The sequence below is a fragment of the Lygodium microphyllum genome, chromosome 24 (genome assembly GCF_053477565.2).
Source record: "Lygodium microphyllum isolate KBCC chromosome 24, Lygodium_microphyllum_v1.1.10, whole genome shotgun sequence".
NCBI lineage: Eukaryota > Viridiplantae > Streptophyta > Polypodiopsida > Schizaeales > Lygodiaceae > Lygodium > Lygodium microphyllum.
Genome location: NC_141158.1, coordinates 105,221,743 through 105,239,535, shown reverse-complemented (window position 1 = coordinate 105,239,535; position 17,793 = coordinate 105,221,743). Strand labels below are relative to the sequence as shown.

The 17,793-nt window shown below is 40.0% G+C and overlaps 1 protein-coding gene across 3 annotated transcripts in view; it reads left to right on the top strand.

Moving 5' to 3' along the window:
- Nucleotides 1-10,631, top strand: part of LOC148015475 (uncharacterized) — a 68,833-nt gene extending 58,202 nt beyond the window's left edge. Inside the window, exons 2-5 of one of the 3 annotated variants that reach the window (XM_087665470.1) lie at nucleotides 5,561-5,705; nucleotides 9,273-9,354; nucleotides 10,240-10,291; nucleotides 10,379-10,631. In XM_087665470.1, coding sequence (XP_087521596.1) covers nucleotides 5,561-5,705; nucleotides 9,273-9,354; nucleotides 10,240-10,291; nucleotides 10,379-10,441 — 342 coding nt within the window. In that variant the 3' untranslated portion in view covers nucleotides 10,442-10,631. The remainder of the gene's footprint in view (nucleotides 1-5,560; nucleotides 5,706-9,272; nucleotides 9,355-10,239; nucleotides 10,292-10,378) is intronic. The other 2 variants (XM_087665471.1, XM_087665472.1) reach the window with 2 other exon arrangements.
- Nucleotides 10,632-17,793: the final 7,162 nt, after the last annotated feature.

Genomic DNA, 17,793 nt, shown 5'->3' with positions numbered 1-17,793 from the left:
CCGTAAACCTATATCTTTTCCCATGAGATTATCCTCCACCCGTAAGCCTAATTCTCTCCCCAATTGGCCCCCACTAATTGAGTAAAAGGTGTTGAAGTCTTGTGCGAGTTGCGCCTAGGAACGAGGAAGATCGAGAATGGCCCCCAAGCAGAAAATGTCGTGCGCGGATGGCAATCCTTCAACGAACAATGAAGCTTCGGGCAAGGGCATCACTACCATTTCAACTGTGGTATCGGTCGTAAGTAATGTATTTCCAAATTAATAGATGCTTACTTTGATTCTCGCATGAGATACGTTAGGCCTTGTACTATGCCGCATGAGAATAGGTTATCGAAAGGAATGAGTTTTATCTCATGTATTCGAAAGATGGAGTTTGCAAAGCGCAAGTATCAAGAGAAGTAAATTGCATTTAGTTGCTATGCGACAAATTCGTATAGCATAAATAGCATATAAGATTCCAAGGTATTGTCGACTCCTCTTTTCTTGTAAACAATAGATATGTTTTTCCACCAGACTGAAGGTATGTTGTAGCTTGCATGCTTGACGGATGGCATGATAAGCAATCTAGCCTAAGGAAATTCATTCTAGAAACTCTAGATCTTTATCCAAGCTCTTATTAATAACATGAACCGATAACTCATATTTAATGGGTTGGGATCTTGATGATGTGCGTGATTAGTGCAAATAACGATCATAAGGATTAAAACTAAGAAGCTTTGAGATCCGTCCGATAGCCACTGTGTTTATTCAGCCAATTCGGGGTTAGATCAGACACAAACAACCACTCCAAGCCTCAGTGGCAAATGGAGAGCTCAAGGATTAGAGAACCCCGAGACAAAGTAAAGACCGTTACTTTTATACTTGTTGGAAAGAAGGTTGGGTTATCGACCAATGTAGGTGACCTATAGAACTTACGTCGTGTATAGTGTTTGAACCCTTAAGATATGGCTTAGCCAAAGAAAGGGATTGAATCACTCTTTGACCTCAAGGGGGAGAACATATATGCAATGGAAATGTTATTATTGTTTGGAAATACAATTGGTTTTGTTGGTTGATCAAGCAACGTCCTAAATGCTTCTACATTCAACTGCTTGTTGGTTTATGGTTTGGATGATTATTCAAAGTACTTATGATTGATGGTAAATTCATGGCAGGAATCTGTGATGACAAGTTGCTATGAGGGTAAAGAAATGTTTTCTTGGAAAATGATATTAGGGCTGATTGCCTTGATTGTACTTGATTCCTAACTGAATTAATTAAGAAAGGGATATTTTGCGCGGGTGGATCATCTCCAAGGTTACACTGCGCTTCAACCTGAGAGAGCATTGCTCGATTCAGGGACTGAAGGTCAAGTGGTGAAAATGCCAACTACAGAATTTGTGTCTCACTTCTAGGCCGCTTGTGGATCAGGTGGAGCTTTGGACACCCCTTGCCTAGTCTGGAACGGAGTTGGAGATTGTTGTGATCCCAACGCCTGTGGTGTTGGAAGACCCTATTCTAGATAAAGGATGGAATTTGTGGTGCCATGTGATTTGGACCAGTTACTTCTGTATATGGACTGGAGACAAAGATTAACTTGAAGATAAGTTAAGGAATTTTTTTGAATTTGTTTGTCAAAAGAACTGCTTGCTTTGTTTTTGTGTCAGTGCTACAAGTTACGCGAATGAACCCTGTTTTCCAAAAGGCTTAATTAAGGAAGTTGATTTTAAATGTCACGCATAAATGTAATAGGACTTAATTAGATAACTAAAAAACGCCTATTAAGGAAAGCGGGTGGACGGAGCCCTCCACAGGTTTGTCCTACGGCAAGGTGGTTCCAGAGAACTGGGAGGCTTTTCACAAGGCTTTACCGACGTCTAACCTTTAGGAATTGTCAGGTTAGAATTCTGATTCATGCTGTTTTAGGGGATTGGAATGGGACTATGCCCTACGGGTAGAGAGGTTGAGCGGCGCATCTCTCTCGTTTCACATTCTCTTTGAACTAAGTGCGGCATGGGATTGCTTCGGTTTGAGTATCTTTGCGAAAAGTAGAATGTCTAGGACCTGACGCTAGAATGCTGTTAGGAGACCTTGACCACTAGGAACTTAGATTTCAGGTCGATCCCAGTGGGTTCGGCCATGAACGTTCCGTTGCAAGGCGGACTCGAGAAACCCTAGGAGACAAACCCCGTAACATTCCATGGGAGTGCCGGGTGGCGACGCTTAGATTCATCTCTCGATGGACCGCTAAAAACGTGCCTGGACAGTCGATAGGCGGGCACGTTACATTAATGATACCTAACACCAATTTGATGGTCAAAGATGGCGCGGAGACACTCGAGAATGTAAGTTGCCTAGCCAGTTTAATTATTGACCAGTCAGATTATTTTTTAGGGCACCGAAATAATTATTAGATAAATTTTAAGTTTTATAGACTGAAAATTAATATTCGGTTATGGATAATGCTGGAAAAACCATTTAGGAAGGCTGTCACTTGTCAAAAATGCCCATGCAAGACTGAAAAAAGTTTTTAGAGGCTGGAGAGAGGCATTTTTAGTGTATTTAGCTTGCAAGAGAGAGAGAGGAGATGCTGTTGGTTTGATTTGGAACCATTGGAGGACCTTCTGAGGCAACCAGGAGGAGAAGACCAATCAACAACAGGTGACAACATCTACAAGCTGTTGAGACATGGTAACAGCAATAAATGACTGATTTTCTTCAGTCCTTTGCATCTACAAGCTGTTGAGACAAGGCAGCAGTAATAAATGACAGATTTTCTTTAGTTCTTCGCGAAGAAAGTTTGAATTTTCTCTCTCCTTAGCATTCTCTCTCATGTCCAGCCTTTCTACAACCTTGCTCCAAAGATTGCAGCATTGAGATCACTAGAGGCTGAGAAATTTTAGATATCTCCGTCGTAAACCCTAATTTGTAGCAGAAATTAGGGTTTAGCAGTAGCCTCGGAAAGCGTGCCAAAAATTGGAAGCTCCAAGACTTGATTCAACAGGGCTGAAGCTTTTTTCAGCCTATTCAAGTGGAGGGACCAGCAAATAATTGAATTTGGGGCATTTTCCATCTCCATTAAAGGGGGTGAAGGCCAATTGATTGCCTGAATCAAGGGGCAAATCAAATTAAAGACTTGCTAGTCATATTGAACAGCAAAGGGAGTTGGAATACCGAAAGGGATTGGGAGAATCCCATTGTACATGTTCTTCTTCTTCAATTAAGTTAAATAAATACCGAAAGGGGTGCGAGTTTTGGGGCCAACAACGTGTCCAATGTCCAAGATTATATGGTAAAGTATACTCTTCAATTTTGTGAATTTGTTAATTGCTGTAAATAGTGCTTAATCAAGTTATTTACCACCCTATCCGAGGAGGAAGGCTGGTTACAAAGTCACCTAATGGTCCTATCTAGGAAAGCTAATCAAGTTATTTACCACCCTATCCGAGGAGGAAGGCTGGTTACAAAGTCACCTAATGGTCCTATCTAGGAAAGCTATTCACTTTGTCTTGATTTGCCTCTTGAACAATCTCCACCTTGATCAAGCCACAAACACTCTAGCTCGCCTTGATCTCGCATGCACTCAAGGACATAGGTAGACTTCCTCGCTGCTCCTTGCAGCTCTGCACGACAGAAGAAGAAGAAGAAGAAGTGACAGTTGAGCACAACCGCAATGATCTCCACAATCATGTCCATAGGTTGTCAACAGCCCATCCTTTATTTGCCTTTGGATTTCATGCAGCCGACATGAATTGAGAGACAGACACACTTTTGTTTGTTGGTTTTTAAAACAGCTGTTGTTTTTGTTGATTGTCACTTCATTAATTAAATGAGCCTAATGTGATAAAAGTCCTACATCATTAATATAAAGAGCTGTGCTTTTGGGAAAAATGTAATCTCCAGCCTTGCAATGGAAAAGTGTGGACTTGCTGCTCACAATCCACAAGGCACATCCTGCTGCCACATTCTGCAAGTGATTGTGCACTCATCTTACCTCTCACACATGTCTCGTACTGTGCAATTCTTCTCGTGCACTTTTGTGATCCTTCTTATGCACACTCCCTTGATCACGTCCTTCATCTTCATGTGTCCAATTGGCGGCCCAACATATGAGCATGTGTATGTGGGTGGTGTCGAGGAGCATTAGAATGCGAGGGTATATGGTACAATGAGTACTCAGGGAGTGAAGAGCTGTCCAACGCCCATTGTCTCCTTGTGGAGGGCTGTTCAACAGGTACTATCGCTTACCTAATACTGGATGCAGCAAACCACCAACCTCCTTTCTAATACCGGATGCAAAAGGTCTTGGAGTAGTGATGACAGCAAAACATTGACAAACACAGCAAGTCCTAGGGCAGCAGTGGACTCTGTGGCCAAGGAATGTAGTGTGGACTACAAAGCTTAGCAGTCACTCCAAGCTTTGGCATGCTAGATGAGGACAATGATGGCTGGCAGCAGGGCATTCGATGTAGGTAGGCTGATAGCAAGGGCAAAAAGATTGGAAGTTGGCGAAGAAAGTAAGGACGGCACATAAATTTAGTATGGTTTGGGATGGAAAGTGTGGCTAGAACTTTTGAGCAAATTGTCATACCCAAATTCTTCAATCTCCTCTTTTTAATAGTTTATCTAGAATTTTGGCATGGAGTTCTATGAGAGCTTAAGAAACTGGCCCATAATATGGGAGTAATTTTAGCCTGAAATATGAGGTAGCTTAACCCTGGAGAGTGGTTGAGGAGCGATTCTGCCTAACTTAGTGTGCAGTTTCTATGGAGGACCTATACCTAGGTCTAAATACCTGAGATTATGAGGGTGAGAATGAGAGCCACTAATGATCAAAATGTATGCAAGCCAGAAAACCTTTTTGGTAGAAAGTGCCTCTTTTTATAGGGCCTAGGCTAATGATTACATGAACTACATGGCATGTGGCCACTTCCTAGTGTCAACCCATCCATTCACTTGTCTACCTTATCCTTCAACATATATAGATCTAGTTCCCATGCTAAAGGAAGTTGGCAAGGTTTTCTAAAGGGGCAGCTATTGTATAATATTATGGCAGATATTGCAAAATATTATGAGACCTATTATATAATATTTTGCCTTTGTGCTTGATTTGTCTCTAATTTAAAAGCAAAGCATTTTCAAGCTGGTACGTTGTTCTCGCAGCCTCTTCAGTCACTTCTTCCCAACCAAAGGATGAACTTGTCTTATTATGCTAGAGCCTTCAGTGTGAGCCCCTATCTTTCTGTATTTGGCTGTAGCTCGGGATATGGTTAACATGCTTTTCTCGCCCTAATAGAATTCATCAGAGCTTTCTGCTCAATTGAATCTCATTACTTTTAGCAATGGTGAGGCTTCTCAAGGGCTGCAACTCAGAGAACTTGCCATATCATTTGAGGTGTGCAACCATCATAGCATTAATTTATTGTTCGTCTCACTAGAGATCGTTGCATGTGGTCTTTATGGACATTGCTCTCTTTCACAGTTGCATGCTGCTCATTTTCTTCAGTACAGTTTTGTTTTGTGATTTTTTGTCCCCTAATAATGTATCTTATCACTGACACCTGGCCTTTTAACATCACAGGATATTCTTGACTTTTTCAAGAAGTTCACAGACATTATAGGTTCAGACTTGCAGTTTGTCATAGATGACATCAGCACAGATGATCAGTTGTGTGTTGGATTGACATGGCATCTTGGTGAGAGAGATCTGTTTTCTCTGAACCTAGGTGGTTACATGCTAAAATGCTATTGAGTCTTGTCTTCTGCTTTTGGATACATTAGAATATGGGTCTTTAAAATTTTGTCCATGCATTTTCTCAACTGCCTCTGCACCTGATCATGTCTTGGTTTTTTGTGTGTGAGTTTTGCTTCTGCAAGCCAGCTTATTTTAGAGTTAGGATGAGAACATATTTTCTTAAATCACCATTTGAACCAACAGTAATAGTTCATCTCACATTGCTTCTTATCAACTCCCCACTTGAGGAAAAACTTGGGTGATTCTATTCATAACGTTACTTGATTAAAGTTTTGCCTAATCTAAAAAGGTTGTAGGCGAATATGCATAGCTTGATCCAGATTTAGCTGCATGTATTCCAATGTTGCTTGGTTGGCTGTATTTACCCCCTGCTCTAATTGGTGCAAAATATGAGGAGTTATGTATATTTGACCAATAGTGGGATGTGATAGGTTAGTTTTCCAATAATAATAGTGTAATTGTTGTGAAATAACAAAACTGAGATGAAGATACTTAAGGTGATTGTCATGTATTCTTCTAGGTAGAAGATGTTAGGCTTTGACAAACCTGAAAACAGTTTAGCATGCGTGCATGTGCATGTGAGCGCGCGCTCAGTGTCTGCCTGAATTTCCAGTAGGCCTGTCTCTCAGTCACACACGAGTGTGCATTTCTTTTTTGCATTCTTTTGGTCAAGTTTTTCCCATCTTGGCTTGATGTATACTCCCCTCTGTGAGATCAGTCATGCTCTTCTTTCTTGGTGATAAAACTTTTTGTCCAATACAAATTTTTTGAATAAAGCATGTTTCTTTTGCTGGAGTATTTCGTGTCTCAGCTGAATGTGTACTGTGCCTCTATGAGATAAATTATGCTCTTGTTTTCCTAATGATGTTTCAGGACTTTTTACATGAGGAATGCATTCATCTTTGATGCTTCATCAGGAGTGCAGAGTCCTATAGTCAGCTTGAAAGGACTTCTTCATTGGCAGCTCGACTTGATTGAGTTAACAGATATTCTCCCTAGAGAGGATTTGCTCACTTGGCACACTGCCATTTCTTCTGCCCCCCTCTAGTCACTGTGCTTCCTTTGTACTTCGGCTGTGATGTGTCAGATTTTATGCACGATGGCCTAGAGCCATCCTTATCTTGTAATCATGTAATCTTACATTTTTTAAATAATTAATACAATCACCTTTTACGGAAAGAGAGAGAGAGAAAGAAAGAAAGTTATATTAACGTCTACAAAAGGTCAAATTGGCCTATGAGACCAAAATGTTACATTTGAAAAGTCATGGAATTTTCCATGTCCCAAAATTATCCAAAAAGGCCAAGCGTGGTGGACTCCAAGTGAAGGATTTCCAATGGTTACTGCTTCTTTTGTCAGATGTAGGTTGAAACCCCCCACCATTGGTTCCTTGCCTAGTGGAACGGAAGGTTTGGTCAGTACTATCAGCCATTTGGTTCTGAGTGGTTGGGCTATCGATGCTTCCAAAGGACTGGGTCTTTGGGCATCCCAAGTTTGTGGACCGCATGCAGGTTGATATGAAAGTGCTCTTTCCTTTCTTACGATTCTGGGGTTGTTGGCATATATGGACCGTGAGAAATGCATTCATCGGGCATGCAGAGTCATATAGTTTGTTTGAAAGGACTTGTTCATTGGCAACTCGACTTGATCGAGTTAATAGATATTCTCCCTAGATAGGATTTGCTCAGCAGTTGGAGAAGTTGGATATTGATATCATCTAGATATATTTCCCCTTCATTGGGATCGTATAACCTCTGCAGAAGAGAGAAAATGGTGGACTTGCCACTGCCACTGGGGCCAACGAAGGCAACGGTGCTGCCGGCTAAGACGGTGAGGGTGAAGTGGAGCAGGATGGGAGAGCGGGGACACAGCTACCCACGACAAGGCCATGAACAACCATGCAGCAGAAGTGCGCCTCGAGGGGAGCCAGGAGGTGATCTCATGGTTTCTGATGAAGATGGAAGGGAAGACGGCGAGGGGGAGGATGCGAATGCACGGGAAAGAGGTGATGAGGCTAGGACCCATTATCACAGATGGATGATTCTCCATGAGGCAGAGATAGGCAGGTAATTGAGATGTGGGCGTTTGTGTGGCTTCCATGTCCCCCATGGTAGAGAACTTCATCTTCATAATGTCTACATAAAGTGGAAGGTATGGTGACTTATCTCCTGTGGTAGCATATCTAGAGGTGGTCAGAGCAAAGTAGCACATTGCACGCACACACACACACACACACACATGGTGGAATTACGAAAAAAAAGAGATGGTGCAAGTGAATGAGCTTGATGGGTAGGCAATGGTGGTAGAGGCATGGTGAGTATGGCATGCTTCTATTGGGACATCCATGTCATGCTAGTGGGATTCTTTGGCTTCGTAGATGGTTATTGACTCTTTGGCTCCTCTAAATAGAGCCTTCTCATTCTATCCTTTAGGAGGCACTTGGACTTCTTGGGCTGCAGTAGCCTCTATAGGCTTCTTGTACTTTCTTGTTTAAGTTTTTTTGGGAAAGATTAGTCGCACACCATTGGGAGATTATCTTCCTAGGCTTAGTACTTGCTTTCTAGGAGTTTGTCGAAACATGCAATGTGCACGGCTTATTCATCTTACTACTAAGGTAATCTGCTTGATATTTGTCATTAATGTCCCATTATTGAAATGCCGACATAGATCCAACTTGGGTACTTTCACATGATGCAAGCCATACAAGCACAAGAGAGGGACATAGAGGGATGGACATCTATCTTACCTCCCAGCCACAGAGCCAATATGGGTTCTCTTTCAAACTTAGGACCAGCAGCATAATTTGCTATGCTCCTGTCACAAGGATTAATGTCCCATACCACCAACCTGCACCATCTTGAGATAGCTAATTGGCCTAGAGTCGGAGTGGTGAACATAAGATGTGGCACAATTAAGCCCTTGAATCATTTTGTAAGACTGCTTAACCACCACAGCCTTGATTAGGGCATGTCACATCTAATTGCAGTGACCCATAGTCAATGGCCAATACTGCTGTTGACCATCTTCAATGTCCATGGATGTAATTCAATCCTACTATGGGATACATAATACATGGCATATATCTAGTAATTTTGTCTTTTGCAGAGCAATTTGTTCTAAAGTTGTGGCTATTTACACAGACTTTTAAACTGATATTTATTATTCCACCTTCTCAAGTAAACTCAAACAACCGAAATCATATAATCTCAAGCACTATATTTCGTGTTCAAGCATCAATCACAATTTGAATTTCTAATACTATGTTCCAATTTTCAAGTGGGGCACTCAAACATCACTTTTTTTTTTTTTTGAAATGTTCTCCTTTCTTTATATGTTTAGAAAAGGTTCTGAAGAAATGTGCAAGTGTTTACTAGAATTTCAAGGCAGCGGTTTCTATACATTTATCTCAATTTGCAAGCAAGACATCCAAAGCACATTCTTTTGAGAGCTTTTCCCTTTTTCCCTATTTACAACAATCAGTTAGCTCATCTTTGACACAGGCATGATGTGTTAATTTTGACGTGCTTCTGCTATTCAGAGTGGAGAGGAAAACCATTCCCTTTCAGTAAAGGATGCAGTTTTTATCGCCTTAGAGTTACAAATGGAAAGCCAGTGATTATGTAAGCTTTCTTTTGAAGATGACTGATCTGTAGATTAAGTTATTCAAGTTTAAGTTCATTCTTAAATGCTGATTCCCATACATGATTCTTTTTCTCATACATTATCATTAGATCTTTCTTATATGGTGGTTCTACTATGTATGACACCTCACATTATTGAAAAGGCTAGAACCACTTGGTTAAGGTTAGTTGTGAAGAAATGCCAGTGACATAAGCTCTACCAGAAGGATGGTAGTAATAAATGGCTGATAGGTCCATTTTGTAACTAGAGGAGAAGAGGATTGGGTCACTTCGTAGCTGCATTAGCCATCATAGATGCAAACCATTAACTGCCTGTTAAAAGGGGGATAAACTTTGTCCAAACATAGCTGCTCAGCTGTTCAGGTTTTCTGTGATGTTAGCTGCCTAGCTGGCAACACAACCTTTCATAGCCATGTATTTGTGCCAAAGTTGTCTGCTCAACTAACAGTGGTTTTTAAATAGTACAAAAAAACTGTGGCGTCACAAAACAAGAACCATAAAAACTGATATTTTATCAACGTAGAATGTGGCTTCTTGGCCCTGAAGTCTGAGGCTCTCTTGGAAATGGATCTTTCCCCCTTGCTCACCCCCCAAAAAGAAAAGAGTCCTATAAAGTCAGCTTTATAGCTTGTAAACAGTACCCGGATGATTCAGACATACAATGCTCAGTTGCCAGAATTCACTCTGAACATGACCTACAATTTACATTTCCATTTTGACCCTGATTTATGAAAAGCGCCTCAAAAGATGAGGCCTTACATAACTTCTACTTTTAATTCTGCTAAAAAATTACCATTACATCAGATGTGGCATTATGGCAAGGTCAGCTTGTAATGGTGATTGTTGGTCATGCATGTGAGTCAGATATGGACGTGACAGTGTGGAGCCTGCATTAAAGCCGGGTGATGCTGCACTGGTGGAGATCAATGCCTAAACTCAATTCTTTTCATCTTTCTCATGTCTATTCTTAAACAGATGAAAGTTGTGGACTGTTGATGTGCAGGTTGGCATCAATGCTGTGGTCTCACTTTTACGGAGATTCCCAAAGTTGGCAGAATGGTTCTGAGCTCTCTAAAGGATCAGCTGGCATGTGTCTGTGTGCAAGTGTCCATCTTTTCTTGCTTGATTTTGTATCAATTTGTATATTAATCAGCAAACATCTTGTACAATATGTAAACTTTGTGGCAAATGGTGGCAAAAATACTGTGTAATGAGGACAACTTTCTTTCATTAATTGCAGGGCACTGATTTGAATATCTGCATGTTACATTTTGTAGCATGTCTGTGTCAAGTCCAAATGACTCATTTATTCTTTTTGGAAAAGGATTTGGAACAGTATTCTTGTGAGGACCTCTTATTCATATTACATGCACTAATGCCCCTTAGGTGGCAATCAAAACACTAGACTAAGAGAAACTACCAGGCCAGGGACATAACAGAGAGCGTACTTTTCATCGTTGTTTTCAAAATAAGTGCAGTGTGATAGGGTATAACAATGCATTATGATGTTTAGTGTTTATTTAGTCAACAAATTATAGCTAGGTGCTAATTCATCATTGAAGGTGTGCAGAGCCAAGATTAGACCTAAAAGCTGGATGCTCTACTTTGTGTGACACAATTTGGTAGTGTTTTATTCTTACTCGTCTTCTTATGCAAAGATTACTTATACATCTTCCATCATGAATAGTAGCAGTTGGTAATGAGATGAGTGTGGTGCGTTAAGCTAAAAAAGGTGCTTTACACATTAAGCCTTCACTAGCTCATTAAACAACCCCAAAACTCAAATACACTTTGTGCTTGAGTGTCCCATAAGCAAACCCACAAACTTTGGTTGGTTCCACCTCTATAAATAGAAAACATGCTAGGTTACTTGTATGAAAAGCTAAAAACGCGACGATTTCAGCCAAAAGGTTGATTAATGCAATCTGTTGCGCTTGCAAATTTCCTGAATGAAAGTTTGAAATTTTAAATTTTAAATCATTAATATCTAGCAAATTCTCAAATTATTAAGAAATACTCTTTTATTCTTTACTATTCCTTTTTAAATCTTTGATATTTCTTGTTCAAAGTCTAAAATATTAGAAAATGTTAGAAATTTCAGACATCAATATGTTGAAATAGTCGTCCAATGCTTTTGCCCTTTAATATTTGATTGAGAATCTTTGAAATTTCTTGTTAGAAGGCGAAAATATATGAAATTTTCATAAATTTTAAGACATTAACAAGTTGAAGCCATTGAACTTGTTTGCCCTTTAGTATTGGCTTAAAAACATCTAGAGTTTTGGATTTTACAATTGAAACTGACATTTCAGCAAGATTGATTAGTTATGTCTTCATTTGGCGACGCTTTATCCCCATTCTTATGCATCAAGCTAACAGAAATTGGAAGAAAGGAAAAAGCGGAGTGGAACTTTGTAACAATTGTCAGCAATGTGGAAAGGGGCAATTTACTTGCAAATGCAAGTGGTGTCAGTATACTTGGGATGGAGGCTCATCTTGCATAAGAGCTTGCTCTCTTGGGCTTAAAGGTTTTGGTATAGAGAAATGCTTGCAGCCACCTTCATATATGAAGGACATTAGCTATTGTGTCTTCTCAAGCTTCTCCCTCATAGGAGGCTTTAAGGTAGCCTTATGAGGAGGCTATGTATAGAGGTGACAATTCTTCTTGGGAGAGGGCTATGCAATTTGAGTATGACTCATTGCAAGAAAACCATATGTGGAATTTGGTTTCCTTGCCAAGTGGAAAACATGCATTACCATGCAAGTAGTTGATGAGATCTTCTTTGCTATGGTCAATATGACTACCCTTTGCTTGGTTTGGCCTTGGTTGCACAATTAGACTTGGACTTGTATTAGATGGACGCCAAGACAACTTTTCTACATGGGGACTACATGAGGATATTTATATGCAACAGTCTAAGGGCTTTGTGGAAAAGGGCAGGAAACACCTAGTATGCAAGTTGAGGAAGAGTCTCTATGGACTTAAGCATGCACCTAGGGAATATGGTATCATGTAGCCTTATTATTCTTATACTCTATGTTGATGATATAGTGATGGTGGTTAGGAGTACTCATAATGAGTTGGACGCTTTAAAGACTTGGTTCAAGAGGATCTTTAAGATGAAGGACATGGGGCATGCTCCTCATATCGTTGATATGTGGATTACACACAATTACTCTAAGGGACTCCTCTAGTTAGTCACAGAAGAAGTACATTCATAGGATACTTGAGCAGATCCATAAGTAGGGTGATAAGCCCACGGCACCCCTTCACCTTCTCATGTGAAGATCAGTTAGATAGATTGTCTCCAATTAGATGACGAGAAGGCCGAGATGGCCAAGATTCTATATGCATCCATAGTGGGAAACTTGATGTATGCCATGATAGCCACTAGGCCTAACATATCATTTACAGTGGGAGCTGTGACTCATTACATGGTGACACTTGGCTAGCAACATTGGGATATTGTGAAGGGTATCTTGAGATACCTTAAGGGCACTATAAACTTGTACCTTTCCTATGATAGTGAGGATATTGGATTCGTGGGATATACTAACTCAGATTATGTAGAACATGCACATAGGAGGAAGCCCACCTCTGGCTATGCCTTCACCTTTGCTGGAGGTACTATTTCTTGGATGATGTCTAGGGTGTAGAAATGCACTACCTTGTCTACTACTGAGGCAAAGTACATTGGAGCTCCCTTGAGGTTTCCAAGGAGGCCTTATGATTAGGTCGTCTATTGTTTGCAGACCTTGGTATTCCTTCTATGACTCCTACCCTACATTTGGATTCTATGAGTGCTATCCAATTGACATGCAATTTGGCCTTTCCTACCAAGACCGAGCACATTGAGGTGTGTTATTATTTCATCAGAGAGGTGATTGAGGACAAGCAAATATAGCTTATCAATATCTCTACAAACAAGAATCCTCCTGGATTTTCCCAATAAAAGTCTCCCATTGGAACGTTATGCCTTCCTTAAGAAGTTGATGGGTAGGATGAGATGATGTCTTTCCTCATCCAGTTGTACTCATATATGCATATTGTACTTTTCTTCTTACTCCAGGCACATTCACCTTTAAGTGGGAGGTTGTTAGGGGTTAAAGGCCGTATGCGCCTAGCATATTATATTTACCTTGTACTTAGTGCATGTACACTTATACACTGTAGGTGGCGGCCGCCCATCACTATCATCTTTATTCCTTATTATTTACTATGATAGAATAATAAAGGGAAGGTAGGTCATACACTATGATTGTCGAAGTTTTCACACATTGGGATTACTCTCTTGAGTTCAAACCTCCATGGCTCTTGCTCTTGCTTCTGCCCGTGCTTTTCTCTCTTACTCTTGCTCACCCTTTCAACAAGATGAAGATTAAAAGTGTACATCCTCAGTGAACTTTTATCCTATCCAATTTACTTATTTTCTTTCTATTAATATCAAAAGAGAAAAATGTTTACTATGTACGAGTCTTTAGGCTTAGTATAAGAAGTGTACCCAAATTGCATGCTAGTTCTTTTAGGACATTATACTTTTCCATGGGACATGTAAGTTTTATTTGGTGGCATCTTCGATAATTACATACGATGAACTATCAGACATGGCCAAAATTTTAGAATTTAATTATGGTTTGAGTATCACTTGATTCCATGTTAAATACGTTTAGAAACACTCTCTCTCTCTCTCTCTCTCTCTCTCTCTCTCTCTCTCTCTCTCTCTCTCTCTCTCTCTCTCTCTCTCTCTCTCTCTCTCTCTCTCTCTCTCTCTCTCTCTCTCTCTCTCTCTCTCTCTCTCTCTCTCTCTCTCTCTCCCAAAATCACCACCAAACTGAAGACTCATTAAGGGTCCCAGGCATTCCAAAAAGTATAACCTAAGGTAAACTCCCCACTTTTATTTCAACTTTTTGCATTAATTTGAGCTATGATCATCAGTAGTTCCTTGCTCCATATGATCTGGTTCCTCTAGATCTAGAAGTCATCTAGATGTTTACATCCATGCTTGAATATTCCATATCCAATTGATCGTGCTACCCTATTCACCTATATGAAGCATTGGGTTATACGAAGGTGTTGACTTATATGAAAGCTTTCTCATGAACCCCCCACTTTTTTTTCAACTTCTTTTCACATTAATTTGAGCCATGATCATCCATAGGTCCTCGTTCCATATGATCAAGTTCCTCTAGATTTAGAAGTTGTCTAGATCTTTACATCCACACTTGAATATTCCATATCTAATTGATCCAATGATACTCTATTGACTTATATGAAGGTGTTGGGTTTGCCTCTCTTATATTTCATTATGGCTTCTGTACTTAGAAATTTTTGGCCTATAGTGGCTTGATTAAGGGTACTATTAAGCACCATAGTTTTTTGCTTTGTAATGAATATTTTCCCTTTATGATTCTAAACCATTTATCAGATATCCTCCTTTTCATTTGGATTATTATTAGCATCATTTCTTCCAACCTATTGATTGCCTTTCACTAGCTCAACCCATGGGCCATGGTCCTTTGCTTTCCCAAGCTTTTGATGCATCTCCTTCATCTACAACAATTTGGGCATTCTCTAAAATAGCAACACCATGATCCAAAGTTAAAACATGTAGTTTTGCAAACTTGCTCTATAGCAACTTACACCTAAAATATCTGAAAGAGTGAGCAAGAGTGAAAGTGAGAAGAGCACAAGCGAAAGCAAAAGGTATGGCTATGGAAGTTTGAACTCAAGAGAGGAAGATCGGTATCATGTGGGAATTCCAACATTCACAATGTGTGACATGCCTTCCCTTTATTATTCTATCATAGCAAAGAATAAATAATAAATAATAAAAAAGATAGTGGTAGACGGTTGCCTCCTACAGTGTACATGTGTACGAGCACTGAGTACAAGGCAAATATAGGCGGCGAGGTACATGTGGCCTTTAACCCCCAACGACCTCCCACTTAAAAGTGAATGTGCCAAGAGTGAGGAGAAGAATATGATTTATGTATATGAGTACAACTGGATGAGGAAAGACATCATCCTATGCCCATTGTCTTCCTAAGAAAGACAAAACATTCCATCGAAGACTTTTAGTGAGCAAATCAGTAGGATTCTCATCTATAGAGGTCTTGATAAGCTCTATATGCTTGTCCTTAATCACCCCTCTCCTGAAGTGATAATACACCTCAATGTGCTTGGTCTTCATATGAAATATTGGATTATGTGCCAACTAGATAGAAATCATAGATGAATGCAGGGTAGGAGTCATAGAAATGATGCTAAAGTTTGTAACCAAACGGCCTAGCTATAGGGCTTCCTTGCAACCCTCAATGGCTACAATGTGCTCAACCTATATAGTAGACAATGCAATGCATTTTTGCACTCTAGAAGTCCAAGAAACAACACCAACAAAGGTGAAGACATAGCTAGAGGCGGATTCCTATTATATCTACATGTCCTACATAATCTAAGTCAATCTAGCACACAACTCTAGTATCCTAGTTGCTATAGCAAAGGCACAAGTCTGCATTTCCCTTATTGATCTCATGATACCCTCCACGACATCTCAATGTCGTCAGCCAGGCGTCTCCATATAATGAGCCATAAACTCCCACCGCAAATGCTATGGCCAGTTGTGGCCGTCATAGCATACATCAAGCTACCCACTATAGATATATACAGAATCACTGAGGACACCCTGCTTGACTAATCTTTACATGGGAAGGTAAAGGGGTGCCAATGGGCTCACTATCCTAGATATGGAACCACTAAAGTACCCTATGAATGTACTTCTACCACAAGTAGAATAGTCACTTAGAGTGATTGCATGTAATGTGCATGCCAAGTATATGAGAAGCATACCCTATGTCCTTCATCTCAAAGCTCCTCTTGAGCTGTCTTTAAAGCATTCAATTCATCATGAGCACTCCTAACAACCATAAGCATATGATTAACATAGAATATGAAAATGATAAGGCTATCATCATGGGCCTCTTCATATAGAGACACGGATCCATAATACTACAGGTATAGGATTATGAAAGAATAATGACATTAAACTTATGATACCATTCCCTAGGTGTCTGCTTCCATAGAGACTCTTCATTAACTTGCACACTAGGTGTTTCTTGCCCTTTTTCATAAAGCCCTTAGGTTGTTGCACAAGAAAAACGTCCTTCTTCATATCCCCATGTAGAAAAACCTCGTGGGGTGCACCTATAAGAAATCATTTATATAATGTGCGTTCAAAGAATATTAAGAAATATCCTTTCATTACATGCTATAAGGCTATAAAGTGACCCCTTTTAATTTACTAAACTTATGGATTTTTTTCAAATTGTAATTAAAAAACCCCTTTTGTGAATATAATCATGTAAATTTTACTATATAAAATACCATTTCTTTTGAAATCACGTGGTATTTTACATGTTTTATAAGATGTACCCCCCGATGAGAGAAAAGCCATCTTAACATCCATCAAATACAAGTCCAGATCTAACTATGTAGACGAGGTCAAAACTAAGCAAAGGATGGCCATTTTGACCTCGTGAGAGAAAATGTAGTCAAAGTTAACTCCCTTTTCCTATCTAAAACTCTTTGCAACCAAGTGGATCTTACATACTAGCTTAGGGAGATTAGGAGTGCTCTTCAACTTATACACCCATTTGCATGGCAATGCATATTTTCCATTAGGCAAGGAAACCAAATCCTAAGTATGGTTTTTTAGAATGAGTCAAACCCAGAATGTGTAGCCCTCTCCCAAGAAGAACTACCATCTCTATACATAGCCTCCTCAATAAGTAAGGGGCTCATCAAAATCTCACCAGGATATAATGTATAGAGGATTTATAATGATCAAGATGATACAAGATTCTAGTAAAATGTCACAAAACTAGCTATGGAGCTAGTACATCCTATCTTCTCTATTCATTATCAACATGATCCTGCACAACATGTAGAGCCTGGGCCTTTGGAGGATCAATAGTAGCAGCTGCATGCTATCTAATTAGGGTTGGCTATACTATAACAAGGAGTTTCTCCTAAAAGATAACTCTACGCACCTCAATCACCTGCTTAGGTTTCTTATGTATTTTATCCTCATGAAATACAACATCATGACAGTTGATAACTTTCCTAACCTATCGATCCCAAAGATGATAGCCCATCTTACTTGCATCACCATATACAAGAAAGATATATTTGACAGACTTTGGATCAAACTTGTTGCGTTTATCTTTGGGAATATGGCAGAATGCCTCATGTAGAGGGAGCTCACGCTCAACCACCAAGACTCATGGACCGCTTATTGTTTCAAGCGTTTCAAGCGAGCTCTAATGGCTATCTCTCACCTAGCTGACGCGCCGTCGATCCTACGAGTGTCTGAGCTTACCTTGATGCCGATATGAGTTGCCTCCTCTCTCGCACACACCGGT